Consider the following 23,343-nt stretch of genomic DNA (forward strand, 5'->3'; position numbering starts at 1 on the left):
TCCCAACGTCACTTTGTTTCTTTGCTACATTAGCGAACACTGAACTACTACTCGTACTCTAAATATGACGATCAACCACAAAATTCCCTAAAGCAGATAACATTAAACATGATACAAAAAATCATGTAAGGCATCTGTCAATTCACGAGTTTGCTCACAGGGAATTTTGATTACTTTTTCGCTCGACGGACTATTGAATTATGAATCCGCAGCTCTCAGGTTATTTATCTACCAAAGAAAAGAAGCATTCAAATATCGCGCGTGCTAAAAAATTCTTAGTGTGCGTCTTGAGTAAAATGAGTTAGAATAAGGTGCATGTCGTTCTTTTACATTTCCTGAGGAAAAGACTGTTGGAAAAGCCTGCCACTTCATCGCAGGTGAGCCCCCGGTTTTCTGCAGCACTTTTAATGAAACCGCGTGACAAAGAAGGCAGAAAGGCGTTGTTTGGTTTCCATTTATTTGTTCGGCTCCAATGATATGAATATTTATCTCCCGAGTAATTTATTTTACGACAGAGTTTCACTGTCAGACACCCCTAAAGCCGAACAAACAGAGTAGGTTTACCTGAATTCATAATCTAAATGGCTTTTAATCAGTGAGCATGAATCATACACTAAAACCTTTTTGCATCGTCCAAGTAATTTCTTTGGCAACGGTATCGTACTCATTCACTTATTTAAATTCAGTGCCGAATACCAGAGAGGCACCACAATTTTCAATGCTGCATTCATTAGATTTCTTACTTATATTGCTACTTCTAGGTATTTTTGATCCAACTGAGCTTATCAATGGAATTTGCCAGCTGTACAAGACTCGCGAGGGATGGCTCTCACCATTTCCATGGTGTGAAGACTTTCAGTTTTTTCTTGGAAATATGTTTACAAGGGTCAAAGTGGTCAGAAGAAAGAGAACGAGAGGAGAAATCACTGACGTATTTGTTGAGATGTCGTCAATACTAGACCCGTATGAAGAGTGTTCAGCGCCGAGAACAGTGTTGATTGAAGGAGAACCTGGTATGGGAAAAACCACCTATTGTAAAAAGTACGTCTACGACTGGGCCACAAAACATCAAGAACCTCAGGGCTGCGCCTCAACAGTATTTAAAGTGGTATTATTGCTGAAATGTCGAGACATCCATTCTGACGTTTGGGAAGCCATTGATGATCAGCTGCTGCCCCGAGACATCGATGAAGAAGTCAAACAACAATTCTTTCAGTTCATTCATGAAAATCAGTCCAACATTTTATTGATATTGGATGGATTGGATGAGTTACCATCCGGCAAATTGTCGATGTTTTCCGAATTAATTGAAGGAAGAGTACTCTCCAGATGCCACATAGTTGCAACAGCAAGACACGAAGTTGGAAAAGAGGTGAGAAAAAGTTGTGACGCGCTGCTTCAGATCGAAGGATTCACTGAAAAGCATGTGATAGAATTTGTCACCAAGTACTTTAACGAAAGGACGGATTTAGCCACCAAGCTCTGCCAACGGATGTCGCGAGATAAAAACCTGAGAGAAATAGCGGCCAATCCTCTAAACACAGCACTTCTTTGCCTTTTATGCGAAGAGTTTGAGGGCACACTCCCCGAAAGCAGAGCTCAACTGTACTTGGATATGGTTGAATGTCTTTTGAGAAGATATAGAAAAAAGAAGGGACTATTAGAAAAGATCGAAGACCTGACAAACCATTACAAACCGCAATTGAATCACCTTGGAAAGGTAGCGTTGAATGGTTTACTTGACCATAAGTTGGATTGTAATGAAAGTGAAGTGAGAAGCCATGCAAAAGACCTGACTGAATTTGGATTTCTGTCAGTGCAGCCTGGTGGCAGCAAACTGAGACAAACAGTGCATTATGCCTTCTTACATAAAAGTTTTCAAGAATTCTTTGCAGCATTCTTCATTTGTTCTCAGATTCAAAGCAAGGAAATGAAACCTGAAGAACTAGTTTCCGATCCAAGGTATTTCGTTGAACTTAAACAAATACTTTTGTTTTCATGTGGAATTTTGGCCATGAAATGCGATGAACAGGTTGTGGCTCTTGTAAAGAGTTTAACAAATGAAGTCAACAAAAATGAAGGCGGTGGTGCAAAAATTGTATTGAACGCCATCAACGAATGCAAAAGAGAAAAAAGCGATTTTCACTCGCATTTATCGAAGTCGTTTGGAACTGGTTTGAATCTGACCAATTTGAATTTGCGAGACAGTGGTATTAGTGCTGCGGGTGCTACATGTATTGCTGAGGCAATCAAAGTGAACAAGACGCTAACCAATTTGAATTTGTCATGTAATCATATTAGTGCTGCGGGTGCTACATGTATTGCTGAGGCAATCAAAGTGAACAAGACGCTAACCAATTTGGATTTGTCTTTCAATGGTATTAGTGCTGCGGCTGCTACATGTATTGCTGAGGCAATCAAAGTGAACAAGACGCTAACCAATTTGAATTTGTCAGGTAATCATATTAGTGCTGCGGGTGCTACATGTATTGCTGAGGCAATCAAAGTGAACAAGACGCTAACCAATTTGGATTTGTCTCACAATCGTATTAGTGCTGCGGGTGCTACATGTATTGCTGAGGCAATCAAAGTGAACAAGACGCTAACCAATTTGAATTTGCGTTTCAATGGTATTAGTGCTGCGGGTGCTACATGTATTGCTGAGGCAATCAAAGTGAACAAGACGCTAACCAATTTGGATTTGACTTACAATGATATTAGTGCTGCGGGTGTTACATGTATTGCTGAGGCAATCAAAGTGAACAAGACGCTAACCAATTTGAATTTGTCTCACAATGATATTAGTGCTGCGGGTGCTACATGTATTGCTGAGGCAATCAAAGTGAACAAGACGCTAACCAATTTGGATTTGTCTTACAATGATATTAGTGATGCGGGTGCTACATGTATTGCTGAGGCAATCAAAGTGAACAAGACGCTAACCAATTTGGATTTGTCTTTCAATGGTATTATTACTGCTGCGGGTCTTACAGGTATTGATGAGGCAATCAAAGTGAACAAGACGCTAATTATAAAAATGAACCAATTTGGATTTGTCTCACAATGGTATTATTAGTGCTGCGGGTGCTACATGTATTGCTGAGGCAATCAAAGTGAACAAGACGCTAACCAATTTGAATTTGTCTTACAATGGTATTAGTGCTGCGGGTGCTACATGTATTGCTGAGGCAATCAAAGTGAACAAGACGCTAACCAATTTGGATTTGTCTTACAATGGTATTAGTGCTGCGGGTGCTACATGTATTGCTGAGGCAATCAAAGTGAACAAGACGCTAACCAATTTGGATTTGTCTTTCAATGGTATTAGTGCTGCGGGTGCTACATGTATTGCTGAGGCAATCAAAGTGAACAAGACGCTAACCAATTTGGATTTGTCTTACAATGATATTAGTGATGCGGGTGCTACATGTATTGCTGAGGCAATCAAAGTGAACAAGACGCTAACCAATTTGAATTTTTTGTAGGGTTAAAACAACTTTGAAGTAGAAGGACACTGCCTTTAAAGTAGGCAGCTACCTTTGAAAATTGAGGGCCGAAGGCCCGAACCTCTAGGGGGGTCGGGGGGCATGCTCCCCCGGGAAATTTTTAAAAGAAAAGTCTCCCAGAATCGCATTTTCCTGCAATCTGCAGAAGAAATCTTCTTGCAATGATGCATACTAAATCTATTATAATAAAAAAGAATGGTACTCTGGGAGAATTTGTTTATTTCACTGTTGTTTTCGGAGCCTCTTTTTATCCTACAGTTACAAGTTACAAGTTAAAGGTCCATTTCCAACCTTGATGCAACTCGCGCCGCGACCCAATTTCCTGTCACACGAAATTCCCAGATCACTTAAAACCTTCTAAAATCGTCTTTCTCAAGAGCCATCCTGAACATATAGTTAACAGTTTTGCGGTAAATACATTCGCCTTTCGTTATTTCACTGTTTCCTTACAGTATTTTGAATTTTGTCTTGAAGAATCCAAAGAAAAATTTTTTTAAGTGTCACCCTTGGAGCTCTTCGTACTCTGTGAAGAGTCGGCGAAAAAGACAATATTCAAATTTTTTAACTTTCTAGAGGCGCTTGAGGATTCTAAATGAAGACAAAATACTTCCGATAGAAACTGGTATTTTTCAAAGAGAAATATGGAAAAATATCAGACTGCCGGACGTTTAGTTATTTGAAGACCGTGTCCGGTAGTGTCTGGTGAAAATTTTCTTAGTGTCACGCTTGGATTTCTTCGCACTCTGTGTACAAGGTCAGCGGAACGGAGAACGTTGGCATTTTTTCACTTTTTAGAAGCGCTCGAGGATTGTAAATGAAGGTAGGATATTTTCCAATGAAAAATTAATATATTTCAAAGAGAAATATGGAGTTGTTTGAGGACCGTGTCCAGCCGTGTCATTGAAATTTTAAGCGCTTGGATGGCTTCTTACTCTGTATACAGGGTTAGCGAGAAACATCAAGTTCGAAATTTTAGGCTGCCTGGAAGCACTTGAGGATTGTACATAAAGTTAGAACATTTTCATATCAATATTTTTTGGATTTCGAAGAGAAATATGGAAAAATATCGCACTGCCGGACGTTTAATTATTTTAAGTGTAGTCATTTCATTGCAGGAACTCGAACGTCAACGACACTGACAGTTTGTGTTACAATTCTAATTTGCTGCTTTGTATGGACAACAACCCCGACCACTCTTTCGAGCGCAAGTTCCTCTCCACGGGCAGGAAACTTCAAGTGACCCTTGGTCCTATTATTTAACAAGGATGGCAAACTTCAAATAAAAAAATTGATGAATGAATGAAAACTGCCTCGGAATCTACTAAATCAATAGATTAATCCAATTCCATACCGGATTAAAACGTATAGAACTGTTTTAAACAGAATTATTTTGATAAGCTCTTCAAATTCATCGGAGAAAAGGCAGGTATTTGAGACGTGACAAGGTAAAAATAACTGGCCAATCAGAGACGCTATTTAAACAAAAGCGGTGGTTCAAAACGAAAACAAACGACGGCGTTGGTTCAAGGTTGGAAATGGGCCTTTAACTTCAGCTTATAAAGTTATAAAGCGTGAAACTGACACTTTTTATAGTTTATGAAAACTCAAAGTCAGAGCCACAATCAGAATCTTCGGCATCCAAATCTGGCAGCTCCAAGGCCTTGGAGATTTCCTCTACCTCTTCCTCAACAGAATAGAATAACTGGGCGTCATCATCAGTTGCCTGTACACCAACATCATGTACAATTATCACTGGAACATCCTCGTTTGCAGATCCTGGACCTGGTGGTGGGGCTGTGTTGAAAACCTTTGGAGGGCGCTTGCGACGAGGTTTAGCTGCCAACCAGGACGAAACAGCCGAATTAAGAACAATTCAGCCCCCTTCAAATTTTGTATGCTGTTAGACGCTCAGGGGGGATGCACAAAAATTCTTTTTTAAAGGTCGCAGCACTCTTGTTGCCATGGTAACAACGGCTGCTTGTTCGAGGCCTAGGGCCTCATTTTCATACAAAAACGTCGCAAAAATGTTATCTTATGAACAATATCCTGGAGAGAAATCTCGCCTCTAGTAGTCATCATTAAAAAAAATTGATCAACCTTCATGGAGGACTACTCGACGTAACAACAAACATATACCTCAAATCGTGTGCATATCATCCAGATTCCGAATGCTGCACCTTCTTTTATGGGAATTTGAGCTATCTGAAGTCCTCTGAAGGACTCGAAATTTCGAAATAAAAGATTTAATGGAATCATAATGTCATAATTCCACCTTTCAAACAATTTATTATCCACACGCAAATCGCAACTTTTCACTTGAACGAATTTTCCCATGGTTAATATGTAATCTGGATTGCTTCATTTCCTTCAGGAAAAAGAAGAGTCAAAGGTCTCTTTAATTTTCCCCTGAGGTGGCCGGCTCACCAGGAAGAAATAGGAGATCGTTCGGTCCCATAACGTTGGTCTGTAGAGATTATCAAGCTAATAACTGAGAAGATTGTGCCCTTTAGTTCATCAGTGACAGCATTAATTATTTCAAATCTGTATTTCTCGGTCCAACTGACACTAAAAATAGTTCCTTTGTAATTTTGTAAGCACTTTCTATAGCATTTTATTGTCAAGGAAAATAAATCTCAAGGCTCAAAACCAATATAACGTTCGAGCAAGTGAAAGACTCCCTGAAAAAAGCTAAATTTTTGGAAATTGATTGTGATGAAATCCCTTTCCCGTTTGCTGTACTGCAGGGATACTGAGTAGTTCAAAATCTCCACTTGGTGATGATTTTCGTGCGAGTCGTACAAATTGTTATTGTGGCGACTGGGTTTTACATGTAGTGCTGCCGCTGACAAGTTGCAATTTCTGCCCTCTCAGTGTTTACGAGCGTTCAATCGAGGATAACGCTATCCAATGAATACATCGCTATCTAGCGGATGTGTTAACAAAGAATACTGCACCATCCATCGGATGGAGATTTATGCAGTGGTTATCGTTATCGAACAATGAGGACCAGGTGGACGACTGTTAGTTAGTGGAGTGATCTAAACAACAGGTAGTATTCACAGTTAACGATTTGGAGCACAACTCAGTAAGTGGTTTTTTTTTTTCGTTGGGTTTTTAATTTCTAACAGCAAAAACATGTAAAGGAAACGAAACATCGCAAAATCTTTATGTTTCCCCAACAAAGCCATAATAGTGGGATTGGGAAGGACAGGAAATTGACTGCTGCTAAAGCAACGCTGCTATGCTCCCTCACTTCCCGTACAACCCCTCCCCTCCCCTCTCACCCCTCATCCATTCCTTATCCTACAAGAGCCATGATCCCTCCGTTAATTGCCTGACCACACGGGCTGTAAGGGGAGGAAAACTTGAAAACTCCATCAGTAAGTTTAATAAGAGCTTGGCGGAAGAAACAGAAAAGTAGTTTTCCCTTCCCCTCCCCTCCCTTCTAACCCCCCCTCCCCCTCCCCCTCCCCCTCCCATCTCATTTGTTTTTGTTGTCAAAGCCCATTTCCAGTCTTTCCTGGAAGTGGCTTCTGATGTTTGACACCAACATATCCTCCTGGGAAGAGAAATAAAAGGAGGAAACAATTCTGAGAGCAAAAGGTAGTATTTCTCATATACCAATGTCATATGTATTGCGCTGAACTGATTTAAGAACCCTGATGGCTTTTCCTTCTTTTGAAAGTCGTTTTAATCCACGCACCCTTTAATGGAATTACAATCGAGGCGTTTGCAGTAAGCTGTGTAACTTTTTCGAAACTTCGTTTTCAAAGATGAGATTTCAGTTGAAATATCTCCTCCCTTCCAATAAAGGAAGTGTACCACGCCATTATTATTACAGTTTTGTTACCGAAACGATTCCATTGACATGCGATATTAAGGAAACAGGATGGAAGAAGTTTGCTTGGATGCTAAGGATTTGGTCGAGATAATGCTAAAATACCTGTGGTGAAAGACGAAAGAAACCAGTTCTACAGGTTAATAAAGAGAATACTGTGTTAAATTAGGATATGTAGGAAAGAGGTTTTTTAATAAATTCGGCGAATGGATAACAAACTTAGGTGTCAGAGTGAATGTCAACCCATCTTGCTCCCACAGTCATGAAAAGAATTTTAGAGACCTAACATTTTATTTACCACCGGGGGATGGGAGATTCCTCTTCCTTTTTTTTCTCTGATGGGGGGGGGGGGGGAGGGGGGGAGGTCACATGGTTTTAAGGACGGGAGGGTGATCAGTCGTCTCTAACAGAGTGTAAGGGAGTACTATAGAAGATTGACCACCAATTCACTGTCAATGAGAGGAATCATAAATTTTATCATGGCGTAACCAACCGATAAATAATGAGCGACCGCTAACAACATGAAGCGAGTCTTTCTGAGCGTTTGACTCGAGATTATATTCAGATTTTATTACTATTGAGTTTGCACAGATAAATTGTAAGTCATTGGAATACGGTCAATAATTCTTCAGTATAGCTTTATAAAGTATTTATCTGGTAAATTTTATGCTTTTCCTTTGTAGCTTCAGCTGAATACATTTGAATACAACTAACTCGTAATTGAAAATTAGGTGCAGAGTTTGTTTGTTTAATCCCCGCAAGATTATCCGACTCCCTCTCTATGTGTTAATTGCGTACAATATTCTGATCGGGTCCATCTATGTCAGTCCCTCTGGCCCAGTCTTTGGACGGGTCGACGATGAAGACGTCAAAGGAACAGACTCAGAGGCTTGGTTTATAGTTTAGCTCTACTGATCAGATTCCAACAATTAGTCATGAAAAGGAAGGAAGTTTTGATTGGGATTATGTCGCAACTACGAGCGTGGAAGGTTAGAGTTTCAAAGGGGTAGTGGGTGGGAGAGGCGGATTCCTGCCACTAAAAACTTTGAAAATATAAGAAGACGAACGGATCATTCGTAGTTTTGGCAGAAAAACGCTATCTGACGCTGATACGCCCAAATATAGAAAAAAAAACCAAAAACAAAAAAACAAACCACAAAGGATTATGTTACTACTATAGAAGGGAAAACATTATCTTTCTTTGCCATAGGAAAGATGCAAAATAAAGAGATCACCAGGCGAAAGCGGAAAGTCTTTAACTGCAATGTGAGGTGCGGAAAATCTGCCGTGCGTGTCTCGTTACAATCTTAAGATTCGTGACCTGTAGCGAGAGGTGATATGAAACCAATCACACGATGTTGTTTAGAAGCAACTTTAACGACAACTAGTCTGCAGCTTAAAGAGGAAAAAAGTTGCTTATTGTTTCGGTGAATCTTGAAAGAAGGCTGTTATTAATTTTTTTGAAACGATTTTTTTTAGTTTCTGCTGCCGTACTGAACTGTTCGTTTGAGAGAAGGCTAAAGAGCTAGAGAACTTGCTCCTGGTAGGGTAGGATTGTTTGTACTGTTTGCTACATTCAGTACATGTGCTTGACCTTGTTAATTACCGAGTCGCTTTTGGTCGTTTATCTTGTTCTCTAGCGCGTAAACCCCGCAAATCCGCTTAGTTATTATTTTGTTTCACTGTTTTAAATAGTTTCATTGTAATTTGTTTTTAGCCCGCTTTTGCATTTGCTTTTCTGCGGTTAGGAATCAGGGACATTCGCTCTTTTGTTTACTGCCATTTCTCATTTTGTTTTCATCTGTTGTTATGGTAATTGGACACGCGCCTTTGTTCAAAAACGTGCTCCCTTCATTCGTTTTTGTTTGCACGATATTCGCACAGTTCGTCATAATTTCAATCAGTTTATTGCAAAACAACCTCTGTTCCTTTCACTACTCTTGCTGTTGGGCTATATTTTACTTAGTTTTGTTCTCACGTTTCGTTCGTTTGTGTCGCTCCAGTTATAGTTTCTATTTTATATTTTGCCATCTAAGTCAGAACAATTAGTTCGCCAATAAGTGCTTTTCCGTTCCATTTGATTTTCTAAGATTCTCTCTAACCTTGCTTACTTGTAGGTAGAATTCTCCTGTTGTTCAGTTGTATTAGTCATACACGGTTTTACCGCAGCATTTTTCATCGTTTTTAGTCGTTCATTTTACAATTTTTCTTCGGAGATTGCTGATCCTTTTATTTTCATTTATTATTAAAGTCGGCTTTTCTTGTCAGTAAAGGGCTGTTGTGTTTAAACGATAAACAGAATAATACATGGTTGCTTTCAGATATGGAATTTCTCTTCTCACTCGTTCGTTGCACTATCTACGTGCGCTCCTAGAATAAGAGAGATGGTAAGTTTTAAGCCCAGTAAAGAAATGGAGAAAGATATTTTCGTCTTGTCACGAACGTAAGACAAAGAGAGAGTCTTTCTGTATTTCTTTACCGAGCCCAAACTTTACCATCTCTCTTAATCTCTTTACAAACATGACGTTATCGACATCGCTGATCCCAGCCGTGTGCAGGACGCGTGTTATATGAACTTCGCAATAGACTTCGCTCACCACAGAGTCTCTGTGGCTCAGAGGTAGAGCATCGGAGCGCGGATTCCGCAGGTCTGAAATTCGATTCCGTGTGGGGACTCAGATTTTCCTCTTTGTCCCACGGTCGTGAAAAGACGAAAAACATTTTTCTCTGTTTACAGGATACCTCACTTAATAACTGAGTTCAGCAATTTTTCAAAAGTGTTAACTTTACATATATCCTTTATTGCTTTAATAAACAATGGGTGGATACAAACTTATTAAAAACTCAAAAATATAAAAATCGAGAGTAGAGTTGCGTAGCTTTTTCATTTTCCGGGGAAAAACAATCTAGATTGCAAAATTCAAGTGAAAAGCAAGCCAACTGTTATTAACGCCTTGAACAACTGGAAGTCAAGATACTTTTTTATCGTCACACAACAAGTTCGCAAACGTAAATATCATTCTTCTTGATGCCTCTCCCGGTGTCACCGATTTCTTTTCCCAATGCCTCCGTTGGTTAATATAGCGGTAAAAAATATTTTTACAGTCAAAGCGTTTGGAAAATTCCTTAACGTTTTTAATTAGCGAAGTATAACTTGGTGACATTTTGGTTTTACAACACGATTCTTTTCTGCAACTACAAATGATTTGTCTCCATATGAATAATTAAAACTTGTTTCTCCGCTGACCACTCACATTTTGGACTATTTTTCTTTCCCGGCTCGTCGCCCGTGATATATGAGTGAATGAATGAACTTTATTTAAAACATGATGGCCACAGCTACGAGGCTGTTGTCCAGAGGGGCCTTATATCCGCCTAAAATTATTACGATATTATAATCAATTACGATAAACACGTAGTTTTTAAAAAAACTTATGGTCTGAGAAATACTGAAAAAAAAACAAAAAAACTGCAATATCACATGTAGTAACTCCCACTCCCAACTGCATCGTCTGGAAACAAAACTTCAAAAGCCGTTAGAAATTTCCTGTAGATCGATTTAAAAGTGCGGACAAAGCAAGGAATTTGAAGAGCAATAATTCGCTCGTTCATGCAATGCACGGTTAAGTAGACATGTGTCACAACAAGGTGAGCAATATAGAAAACGCTTGCAGTATCGGCACTTTTCCTTCCTTGTTTTGGTAGCCATTTTGGAAATGTAGCCGGGCATCTTTATGATAGGTAGCTCATGTGTGATCTATTATAGAATAGTGTATACGCAAATACGTTGGTAATAAAATGAGCCGTCCGCTGTTTACAACGCTGGAAAGTATTGTTGGACGATTACCGCTTGCTGACAAGGCTCTCCAATTGATTTATTTTTTAAACGGGTTTATATGTCCGGGTTATATTTCCTTAAGATTATGCTCGAAAAGAGATTATTTAATGCAACATAATCTACACCATCTTTGCTTATTACCGATCGCGCCTGTTGTTTTTTTGCAACCTAACACCTTTGAACATGCTCAGTGTCACCGATCGGCTTCATATTTAAGAATAAGGTCGACTTTCACGGTTGTCCTTCGCGAAAAAAGGATACTGTTAACGCCTAGTTACAACGTAACCACCATAAACTATGTATCAGTGGCAAAGTTACGAAATGCGCTATCAGGAAAAAAACGTTCCTTTTAGCTTGATCTAATCGTAAACCGACTGAAGTGCAAAAATTCCAATTAGACGATGTTTCTTTGAGAAATCGGGTATCAACACAGACCGCACAATTAAATTTCTGCACAATTCCAATCTTGAGGGGTTGCTCTTCAAAATCATGCGGGGGTTTTTTGATATTGCTATTTGTTGCTTTGCAATTTTTCTGTCTAGTTTGCTTATCAAAATTTTACCAATTTCGAAAAACGGAATTCCCTCACACAGTTTTTTTATAGATTGTTATCTTGGGAGTCTTCTGACCAAATTTCAAGGCAATTTGTAAATTTCATACCCTATTAATTTCTTTAAAGAAGGCACGTTTGCGGAAAAACGAGGTGGGCTTTTTGCATCCAAAGTTTTGGAGGGGTAACCACATGTGGTTAGATGTCAGTACCTGAGCAAATACTTACTTACCCCTTCCCCTAACCGAACGTTGACCATAACTTGTCATCAGTTGACTTTTGTTGGGTCGTTAGAGGGGTAGGTGCTCAGTTGTTCACATAATTTCCTGATTATACCCAAGCAATAATAATGTAAGCAGCAGAAATGGAACTACTGCTTGCCAAATGATACGGTTCTGGATGATATTAAAAAAAAGAATAACTGACTGATGAAATAATACGCACCTCTCGTTTACCTTCGTCCATAGCGGCACTACACAACATCAGTCGTGTTTGCCTAATTTTTACGGCTACGGTTCTTCCAATACGTGATTGTGAAAACGTTTTTTACTACTGGCTGGAGGTACAGCTTGCATATTTAGTCGACTTTGCCCAATATTTACTATGGTTTGTTCCGCATATTACTTTTCTGCACTCCAAACGAGTCGTACACTCCTTGGAATTATTTTCATGAATTAATTTACGTTTTCTTTTTTGTTTATTTAGTCTTGTACCTCTAGCAGGTAGGAATTTTAAAATCAGCGAAAGAAAGCAATTCTGCCATGCAATCACCATTTAGTAGAAAATATGGTGGTTCTTGCTCCTTGGAAAGCAGAAATGTGAGTCTTCTGCGTTTTTTATTTCATTATATTTGTATAAACAAACACATTCTGCACAACTATTTTCCCAGCTTTGGTCCTATTTTTTTTCTTTTTCAACTATTTACTTTTTCGCCTCACGGAGGCAAAGGTCACAGAAAACTGGCTTCTACAGGCTCATGGATTAACATATCTTCAAACATTACGATAGTGTAATGCTAAGGTTTGTCACCTTAGCATTTTTTTCTTCGCTGCTTATCAGATGCATGCCTGTCAGTGCCCTGATGACAATCATACACACGCTTTCTGGTGATAACAAAAGGAATTCCATCATATGTGATCCTTGGCTGGAACATTGCAGTCTGGGAATCTTGAAAAAATACTTTTAGTCTTTCATTTTCACATTCTCTGTGACAAATCAAGGGGGCATTGAAGAGACATTCATTCATTCAGTCATTTATGAATTAATTTGGTCTCTTAGTTAGTCAGTCAGTCAGTTAGTCAATAAGTCTGTGCGATAGGCATCTGCTGCAAGTATTGACTTTTGGATCATATCTGAAAAAGGGTATTAAAAACCACATCTAAACCCCTCCTTTTATCGGGCTAGCCACCACATTTTAGCTATTGAAGATCTGTAGTGGTATTATGTTTTTATTCCATGCCATGTTTTCTAATTTTTGCGAAGAAAAAAAATTAGGTGCGTAAGTGAATTACACACCTGTGTTGGAAACTGTTCGATACGCTAGTTATTCTTAATTTGATTGACATTTACGAGTGATTTTGTTTATCTATACATAACCAAACAAACATGTATGCGACACGTGTTTTATAGCACCATATATGGCACTGTTCCACGTGCTTACAACGGAAAGTTGGGTGTGTGTTTCTTTAGAATAAGCCGAGAGTTGTGTGTGGGAGTTAACCGAAGCGTTGTAGTAAAATCGTAAAATCAAGTGAATAAACCGTAACTTTTAAAATAAGGAAGTATAGTACAGCTTTTTCATGTTTTCGACACATTTGTCTTTTAAAAATCAAAATAAAGAGTATATTTAATTTGCTATTTTTATGGAATGTTTTTAAATCCCCCCTCCCCTCCTGGACTCCCCATAGCTCCTACACCCCGGCATCCCTCCACTTAATATTCCCCCTCGTAACCAGAGTTCATCTGAGGCGCCCCTCTGACTATAGACTTACCTTTGCCAACACCGTAGCAGTAATACATGACAAAGCTAGTTGTTGTTACCACTTCGTGTGCGTGCAGTAGCTTCTCGGCTGATTTTAGGGACTTCAAGATGTAGGCTCCACCACGGCGACCGGAAGTGTACACTTAAAACCCATCGGACTGCGCTTGTCTAAGGCGGGAATTCACGCCGTAATCTTGCCATCTGTTACGGCAAAATCGCTACGTTCCCGTAGTGGCGAATACGTCAGATTTGCCAAAATATTTTATTTGAGTTCTTAATTATTTGAATTTTTTTCTTGTGATTAAATTAATTACGTCTCTTCACCAGTTGATAAATCATAGCTGAACGAAATTTGGTCAAAATTTATCTGTGAAAAAAAGATTTCAAAACCAGGACAGCTTTAGGTTCCGCCGCCAACACTGCCAAGCGGCAATCGTAAGTATTTTTTTTATCATTTTCGTTCGTTTTATTCTTTTTGAGTCAGTTGAGTTCTTCAGTTTGCTTTTCCGGCACTAAGCTGATGGGTGCTGATTTTTACAACAGCCCAATTTAAAGGACAACAGCGCACGACGTTTTTTTGTGCAAAAAAAATTTTGGTACAAGAGCTTTACAAGTTCAGGAAAGGAAGCAATGAGAGAGGAAGAATTTGGACACAATTTCCGAAAACTTCAACAGTGTAACTGCAGTCAAATTCAAAGTAAATCAATGGACGGTGAGAGAGAGATTTGACTTGCTACTCTAAAGATTTTGATAGCAAAGTAGAGAAAAGGCAAAAGCAGTGGTGCATCTCCCAAACCAACAAAGCTCGGCGTACTGTTAGAAGAAATTTCTGAGCAAGAAACTAGAAAAGTCAGAAAAGGAGCTTAAGATCCGTGAAGAGGAGCTCACTTTGAAAACAAGAGAAGTTGAAAACGAAAATGGCTTTTTTACAACAACAATAACAACAAACACAGGCTATGATGGTGTTGTTATAAAGACTTACGAAAAAGTAATAACTAATTTCCCAACACAGATGACGATGCATTGATTTACTCTTCCTCGTAAATTTATTGCAGCTTCAAGTTACTGATTTTGTTTGTTAAAGTCATTTTGCATTTTCTGTTTTTTTAAAGTAGGAGTAAATTCTGTTGGGTTCTGCAAATACGATTTCTACCTATTTTGTTAGAAATTTGTTCAGTGGTTTACACCATTCAAGATATATCTTAAATGAATAAATTATGTCAGTGCTCACAATTATACTTTCTTTGCATTCAGTTTGAAAAAAACCATAGTATTATGCAAAGTAAGTAAAAAGGTCGGGGGGGAAGTTACACCGAAAGAACTCAGAAGTGTTATTTCCATACAGGCAAGTAAGGCTGTTCCTTAAAAGTGCGCAAACGATATTGTTAGAGGTTATATCTAACACTCGTTCTGTTAACTATTTTTTCATTCTCTCCTTTTTCTACACAAGTTACTATAACGGGAACTAGCTCAGATCTCTCAAGGAAAGTGTGGGTCACCGCTTAAAAAGGTGACGCTTACTGAGCTATCAATCTCTTACCTTCGTCATCCTTTTATTCTTAACGAGTGAATCACGTTAAGCTATGCAGAACGGAGTTCACATACTAAGTAGGAATCATTTTCTACCTTGAATTTCTGACTCTTGCGGTCAAGGTTGGTCATAACTAAAGCAAGATTGGTAATATGAAAATTCAAATGAACTTACTGACAGAATTAGAATCTTAATTGAAAAGACATCTTAAGAGAAAATAGTCCTCGAAGACTGCTACATAACAGCAGAATAAACAGAAAATTCGGAGAAGAAAGGGCTGACGATTCAGACCTAGGGGGGACGGAACACTAGATTTTGATCCAGAAACACTTTCTTTTCTTGTTTCCTCTATATATTGGACTCTTTCAGCACTCGTTATTCTTGGTCTTCCTTTTTCATTCCAGGACAGGTAAATATGTTGTGATCGTGCGGTTTTATATAACCCATACTAGACTTTTACCGTCCGTTTGCGAAATCTATGCTCCACTATGTAAAATCACACATATACAACAGCTAAATTTTCTTTACAGCTTCAATAAATTTATTTTATACTCCTTCTTTTCCGCAGTCGAAGTTGAGTTTTTGTAATGAAAGATCCTGTCAGAGCGTAGATATTTCAACACAAATTCTGTAATTCCTATGATGAAATTTTTAAGGTAACCAGCTGTTCTTTCTGTTGTGGCAACGTTATACCTTTTCTTGACCATAAAGCGTTGACATGAAGTTAGTGTTGTTTGTTAAACTTCAAATTTAAGTTCCATTCAATCAGGTTATATTAAACTTTTTGACTTTTACTCTTTGTTACCGATATGACGTTGACTAGCATTTGCTTTAGTTAATTTCCAATGTACTAAAAGAAGTGATTGCTTCCGGCCAAAAGTAGATTTAGCTGAGCGACACTTAAACAAATCATTTCCATATAAGGTTGTATATTAGATGATAACCGAAACTGAGAGAATCAATAAGAACACTAGAAATGCAACATCATGATTTTGAAATTTAATGGAAATAGATAGTTAATGAGCGCGTACGACTTTTATTCAGTTGCGACCCAAACCTGCCACCTTCCGTTCAGTACTTCGGACACTCTAACGCTTAGATACAGTAGACTTGTGGCAAGCTAGCTCGATTAATCATGTCCATGGAGATAAACTTCCTGCATGTTGCGAGCATATGATTACTGATATGAGATTCTTGCTCGCAATGCTGCATTCATTAGATTTCCTATTCATTTTACTGCTGTTAGGTATTTTTGATCCAACTGAGCTTATCAATGGAATTCGCCAGCTGTACAAGACTCGCGAGGGGTGGCTCTCACCATTTCCATGGTGTGAAGAGTTTCAGTTTTTTCTTGGCAATATTTTTACAAGGCTCAACGTGGTCAGAAGAAAGAAAACGAGAGTAGAAATCACTGACGTATTTGTTGACATGTCGTCAATACTAGACCCGTATGAACAGTGTTCAGCGCCGAGAACAGTGTTGAAGGAGAACCTGGTATTGGAAAAACCACCTATTGTAAAAAGTACGCTTACGACTGGGCCACAAAACAGCGAGAGCCTCAGGGCTGCGGCTCAACAGCATTTAAAGTGGTATTGTTGCTGAAATGTTGAGATATCCATTCTGACGTTTGGGAAGCCATTGATGATCAGCTGCTCCCCCAAGACATCGATGAAGAAGTGAAACAACTATTCTTTCAGTTTGTTCGTGAAAATCAGTCCACCATTTTATTGATATTGGATGGATTGGATGAATTACCATCCAGTAAATTGTCGATTTTTTCCGAATTAATCCAAGGAAGAGTGCTCCCCAGGTGCCACATAGTTGCAACAGCAAGACACGAAGCTGGAAAAGAGGTGAGAAAATGCTGTGACACGCTGCTTCAGATCGAAGGATTTACTGTAGACCATGTGAAAGGATTTATCAGCAAGTACTTCAAAGAAAGGCCGGATTTAGCCATCAAGCTCTCAAGACGGATGTCGCGAGATAAAAACCTGAAAGAAATGGCAGCCAATCCTGTAAACACAGCACTTCTTTGCCTTTTATGCGAAGAGTTTGAGGGCACACTCCCCGAAAACAGAGCTCAACTGTACTTGGATATGGTCGAATGTGTTTTGAGAAATTATAGAAAAAAGAAGGGACTATCAGAAACAAACGAAAACTTGACCAACTTTTACAAACCGGAATTGAATTGCCTCGGGTTGGTAGCGTTAAATGGTTTACTTGACGACAAATTGGATTTTAATGAAAGTGAGTTGGGAAACCCTACAAAAGGCTTGACTGCATTTGGATTTCTCTCAGTGCAGCCTGGTGGCAGCAAATTGAGTAAAAAACTTCATTAAAGTTCTCAAGAATTCTTTGCTCAGCATTCTCTATTTGTTCTCAGATTCAAAGCAAGGAAATTAAAGCTGAAGAACTAGTTTCCGATCCAAGGTATTTCGTGGACTTAAACAAATACTTTTGTTCTCATGTGGAATTTGAGCTATGGAGTTTAACGAATGAAGTCAACAAAAATGAAGGCCGTGGCACAAAAATTGCATTAGAGGCCTCAATTTTCAAGGGTACCTGCCTACTTTAAAGGGAGTGCCCATCTAGTTCAAAGTTATTTAAACCATGTTAAATTCCTCTTGTTTGTTTCGATCTGCGTCCCCCCAAATAATCCCATAACCGCTTGCGGCGCGACTTCGTTCCCAGGCTATCACTCTTTTCCAAAGTGGGCTATCGGCTGATTTCAAACCGTGAAGGTCTAGGTACGAGTTCCTAAATTATGGGATTAGCAACTTATGATTCACAAAGTCAGAAAGAGCACACCGAGATTCACAAGATTCCTGAGTTTGGTGATTTAAAAACGTCAAAATTTACAAAGAAATGTATGGCATCCGGAGGCCGTGTCGGACAGCGTCCGGATTGCCATACATTTCTTTGTAAATTTTGACATTTTCAAATGGCTGTATCTTGCTTACGTTTGGGTCTATTTACACCAAACTTGGGGATTTTGCAAAGCTTCGTCTGCACTTTATGACTATGTGGATCAATAGTTGCTAATCCCATAATTTACAGACTCGTACATAGTCCTTCACGGTTTGAAGCCAGGCAATGGCTCCCCTTGCTCATGTTTTTCTTTTCAGCTGTCTTTGCTGAATTGTTTTGGAAATAACCCAACCCTCCCCCCGCCCCTTTAATTAAGAGTCTGCTGTTACCCTGACCGCAAAGCAATAAGAAGGGAAGACGCAACAACTACAGACTGACCCACACGAAAGAGTGCAATTTTATTTCTTTTTTTCTTACAAAGATATTATACATAAGCCAATAAATTTGTGTAATTTTAAGCTGTAGGTAAATACAGTCTTCAGACAAATAGTTTTTAAATTCTCAAAATAAAAGGCTAACTCATATAATCCCATTTTATATTTGATTTTAATCTTGTTTACTCGGCGGCACGTGCAAGCAGAAGTTAGATCGAAAAAGCAATTAAAAAGTCAAGTTCAAACGTCAGATTGAAAAAAAAATGTTGGAATTTTCCTGGCATCTATTTGCGACTGGATGCTTTATAGGCTCGATTTCCGCCGCTCTCTCGTGTCTGGTCTACCCTCCCCGAGAAGAGAGTTCGGGGCGGAGCGCGGGCTCCTTTCCCGAACAACGGCTGTAAATCGAGACTTGATGGTTTACGAAACTATCTTTTTATTTTGTTTTAGTCTTTATTATTATTTTTGTTGTTGTTTTTTTATCATATTTGCTTATACTAAAGAAACAACGTAATACAATATCACACAAATGTTTCGCTGAAGCAGTAATTCCAAGTGAACGATGCTATTCTCCAAAGGCCAATCAAGACCAATCAAAGTGTGTGAGAAAAAGAGCAAACAAGCTTACATGCTTAGTTTATAAGATATCGAATAAATACACCAATTTATCTTGTTGATAGCACAATCATCGGTATAAATAAATTTAAGAGAAGCTGTAAAAAGAAGAAAAAGAAGACGCTGGGAGAAATTGAAGACCTCAGATTCTCAAGTGAAGCGTGACTTCGGGAGTCTGCACAAAATATGGCGTGACAGACTTCGACTCCGAACAAGTGAAGAATACACATACATTTTCTGAACTAAACAAATGATATCAAAAGAACTTTTTGTTAAAAACTAGTGACAAGTCACAGGCAATCGTATGTACACTGCTCTGAACTGTGATACAAAAATAACAAAGTGCAATTTTGAATTAAATCAGTCTAAACCGAAAAATACTTCGGAGGCTGATTAGATTAATTTGTTCATAAAAAATAAATAGCATTGAACGGTTTCAAATTTTCCGCCGTTGCCATTGTCTTATCCAGTTAGATTTATTATGTTACCTTGAATTACCCACCCCAACCCCCAGTCCCGCCAAATTTGATTTGATTTTTATTGCAGATTTTACTTCAAGCATTTCGTAATGACTGGCAATGCAGCTTACAAAGTTACATTGTAAGTTCGACGATGAGTGTTCCACCATGAGTGCCAAGAGGAAACTCGCCTTGTGCCAGCACTCTTATTCCACGTACACTGGCCTCGTCACTATCAAAACCCATCGTGTTCACTTTGAAAAGGCAGCAAAAGTAACATGCAAGCAAATGAAGTTTAAGATCATTCTTTCTTTATGCAACTTGTAAATTCGATAAACAAGTCCGTCTATCAACCATTGACAGTTAAATGACGTAGAGGAACAGTTTCATGCACATTGGTAGCTGAAAGATGGCGCCGAGATAAAATGGGCGTGGTCATGGGCGTGGCCCTTGAAGCTGGGATCCCCAAATACGCATCGGGACGGTTACTTTTCACGCAACAAAGAATTCGACCAAACTCGCGACGAAAGTTCTCAGAAAATATCACATACAAGCAAGGATTGATGGCGCTGTTCAAAACACCGATCCAAGGAAGAAAGACTTCTAGTTCTAAAGGAAAGAGAGAGATTGTTTCAGGGAAATAGTTGAGCATAAACTCTCGCGCTTGTAGTGGAAGCCAACACAGTGCAAACACGGCCACTACCGTGACTAGCATTGTAACGGCCTTTTTGGTCGTTTCATGAGCTTTCTTTTGATATTCCAAAGTTTGATGACCCGGTAATTCCCGATTCCAAAGTTTGACAGCAATTAGGATGTAAGCAATACTAATAATGACGAGTGGTATAATGTATGAACAAATCGTAAACGCTGTTGTGTAGTTAATTTTAGCACGTGGAGTGGGCCAGTTGAATTCACGACAGTGATAAGATCCCGCGGCATCACGGCGAGTCGTGGTCATCACGATCAGTGGCATAGAGAAAGCTAGCGAATAAATCCAACTCGCTGCAAGAGACGCCTTCAGAACTTTGCTTGTGAAGATTCGTCGTAAAGGAAACCAAATAACAACGCATCGGTCAAGGCTTATAAAGACAAGATTTATCACAGAACAGGCGACAGAGAGAACTTGGGCGGAATGAAAGAATTTGCACAGAGCTGTTCCCATAAATGTTCCAAACCACAGACTCATCACATAAAGCCATTTCAGCATGTAAGGAAAAATACAAGCCATTAAAATATCCGCTGCCGCCATGTTAGCGATAAGTATATTGGTTGAGTTTCTCATATATTCCCGCGCGCTTACGATGTATATTACCAAGGAATTCCCGATCACGGCTACAATGAAAATTATAACGGCATAGACAGTGACTCCGGTAATAAAACCTGGACTGAGGGCAAAGCCAGCGGTCTTTCCTTCGTCGGACGCGTTGGAAGCCAGGTTCTGACCTGAAAAGAAAAAGAAAAACATCGAAAGAATGTTGAAAGGCCGGAAATTAAACTAAGAAACTTATAAATCCGAACTAAAAAAACTTAGTAAGAGGTTTTTAGAGGACCTGTAACAATACGTCAGGAAGATTGTGTACAGAGGAAACCATATAACAGGGATAAAACAAAACACGTTTGGAAATGAGTTTGCAAGAAACGACTCCGATAAGGGACACATTTTATGAAATCCAAACTGATTAAAATTCCGTCTGCCTAATTCTATTTGAAGAACAAAACTGTAATGCACTAAACAAAAGTCGGGGAGGGGAGGGTGGGGGCCGGGCGTGGCTTCTATCCCGGGGGATCATAACTTGAAATATTTTTTTAGTAAGCAGGCATCCAGTCCTGTAATGATGGAGGTAGCCATGGCGTCCTAGACTAGGATTTTAAAGTGTGCTGTATTAACAATAACGACAAGTTATTATGTAAACCTCCTCTGTTTCGCGTACAAAACAATCTTATCTTTAAGAGCGTTAACTATGAGTCTTCCTGAATATAAGGCAAGAAAAAGGGGATCTCTTTGCAATTTCACCAACAACTTCGAATTTTTCAAAATGCTAACTGTCAAATTAGAAATAGGACGTTCTTCGAAGGATACTGAGTTATCATCTGCAAAATTTACCACCCGCTAAGAAATAGGCTGAAATTGAAACTGAAAGCTAATGAGAAATCGCCGAAAATGTTGCTGGTCACGCCCATGCAAAATACCCAATATAATAATGAATGACAATCATGATAAGTAATCGATATAAAAGAACTATCAACTTATTTATTAACCTGTGGGCAATGTTGTGGTGTTAAATAATATGTCTTCTACATCCATTGTCCTAAAATCAATTTCACTAAACGAAGCACCTGAAAAAAAAAGAAAACATTAATAAAGGCATGTTATCTTGGACCCTCAAACAGTCTCATCTCAATCTTCCAAACATTTGTTAATTCTTTTTCAGTACATAGTTCGAGTTTGTAGCCGATAAAACGCGACCTCTCATTGGCTAATTCTAAGGTTCTAGGGCATTATTCTCCCATATTGCTCACGGACGATTATGGACTATAAAGTCATATGATAAACACCTTATTAACCTCAAACGTTTGGACTTTACGGGAAAATATCGAACCTCGGCTTTGCCGTATAATGAAATCGTTCAGTAAAATAACGTTTTGAAAGCAATAAGCTACCTCTTGACTCTACATAGGCCAGAAGACTTAAGCATAACTGATACAATAAAGTTCTCGTGAACTGAAAGGCGATCGGCGGATGACAGAGAGTAGCCTGTGATCATGCCCTCCTTCCCTGTAAAAAAAAAAATGCCTGATCGCAGGTTAGAGAGAGAGAAGAGCGCAGAGCGCGATTAGGATCGAGTCTGCCTCACTACTTTTCCCTTTTCGCCGGTTTTCATTTTTGATTTGTTCTCCATGGAATGCTGTGTCCGAAACTATTCGACACTCGGTGTTTCAAAATGTTAATGACTAACTTTTTGACTTGACTGAAGGCTTCAAAAAGCATCTTCTTATGAGTTCCAGTATGCCGTTCAGAATGAAATTGTCAAGCTGCTGCACTCTTTATTTTATAACAATGTTGTTTTCCCAATCGAGGTTAAGTATTCTTATTTCTCTGCCGATTTTACGCTTACATCAGAGCGTGTGACATTTCTGTTTTCAAAGTGTCTGGATGATATTAGAGTAATTTTGGAGCCAGCCTACAGATATAGGGGAATCGAACATACGGCTAGTGGTATCTGGGTTGTTTTCTGGCCAGTTTTGCCGTTTAGAAGAAGTAAGGATTTTAAACGGTTTGATTAAAAACATGATTGTGTTGTATTTACAAATTTTCATCACAAATAATATATTCGTTTCGAAATCTTAGCCTGGGGTTAACATTTCGCAAATTTCAGCCTCGATATTCTAATAAAACACATTCTTAAAACAAAAATAGAGTGTACCATATTGGTAGCGGAAATTTCGAATCCCAAAGATCTGAAAACTTTTTTGCAGCCCCACTGCGAACGGTTTCATCATCTTCACTAATGTCCTTTCAGTATGTAACCGTGGATTTTTTTTTCTGAACATTTTAGGTCGTTCAATCATAGTTAATAGAGCGGAATTGTTATGAAACCCGACAAAGTTCTTTGTTGTAGGTTTTTGTTCGCTTTTTTGGCCTTGACCGTGCACAAAAAAAAACAGTTGTTTACTCTGTACTGAGGAACTAACCAATAGAAACTTACGTAACTCATGCATAATGTATAAGGCCGAAACAAAAGATTGTGCACGGTCGGGCACCTTCCAACCTGAATCTTGGCAT

At 38.9% G+C, this 23,343-nt stretch overlaps 2 protein-coding genes across 4 annotated transcripts in view; one reads left to right on the forward strand and one right to left on the reverse strand.

Annotated features, from left to right (window-relative positions):
- Positions 1-23,343, forward strand: part of LOC113664310 (uncharacterized) — a 225,051-nt gene that overhangs the window by 76,101 nt on the left and 125,607 nt on the right. The window lies entirely within an intron of this gene.
- Positions 18,487-23,343, reverse strand: part of LOC149043805 (RYamide receptor-like) — a 12,947-nt gene continuing 8,090 nt past the window's right edge. For 2 of the 3 annotated variants that reach the window (XM_089210599.1, XM_089210600.1), the window contains exons 2-3: positions 21,819-21,896; positions 18,487-21,002 (exon numbers count right to left, since the gene is read on the reverse strand). In XM_089210599.1, the coding sequence (XP_089066725.1) occupies positions 19,909-21,002; positions 21,819-21,864 (1,140 nt within the window). In that variant the 5' untranslated portion in view covers positions 21,865-21,896 and the 3' untranslated portion in view covers positions 18,487-19,908. The remainder of the gene's footprint in view (positions 21,003-21,818; positions 21,897-23,343) is intronic. The other variant, XM_089210601.1, reaches the window with a different exon arrangement.

This window comes from Pocillopora damicornis, chromosome 6 (genome assembly GCF_964200805.1).
Source record: "Pocillopora damicornis chromosome 6, jaPocDami1.2, whole genome shotgun sequence".
Taxonomy (NCBI): domain Eukaryota; kingdom Metazoa; phylum Cnidaria; class Anthozoa; order Scleractinia; family Pocilloporidae; genus Pocillopora; species Pocillopora damicornis.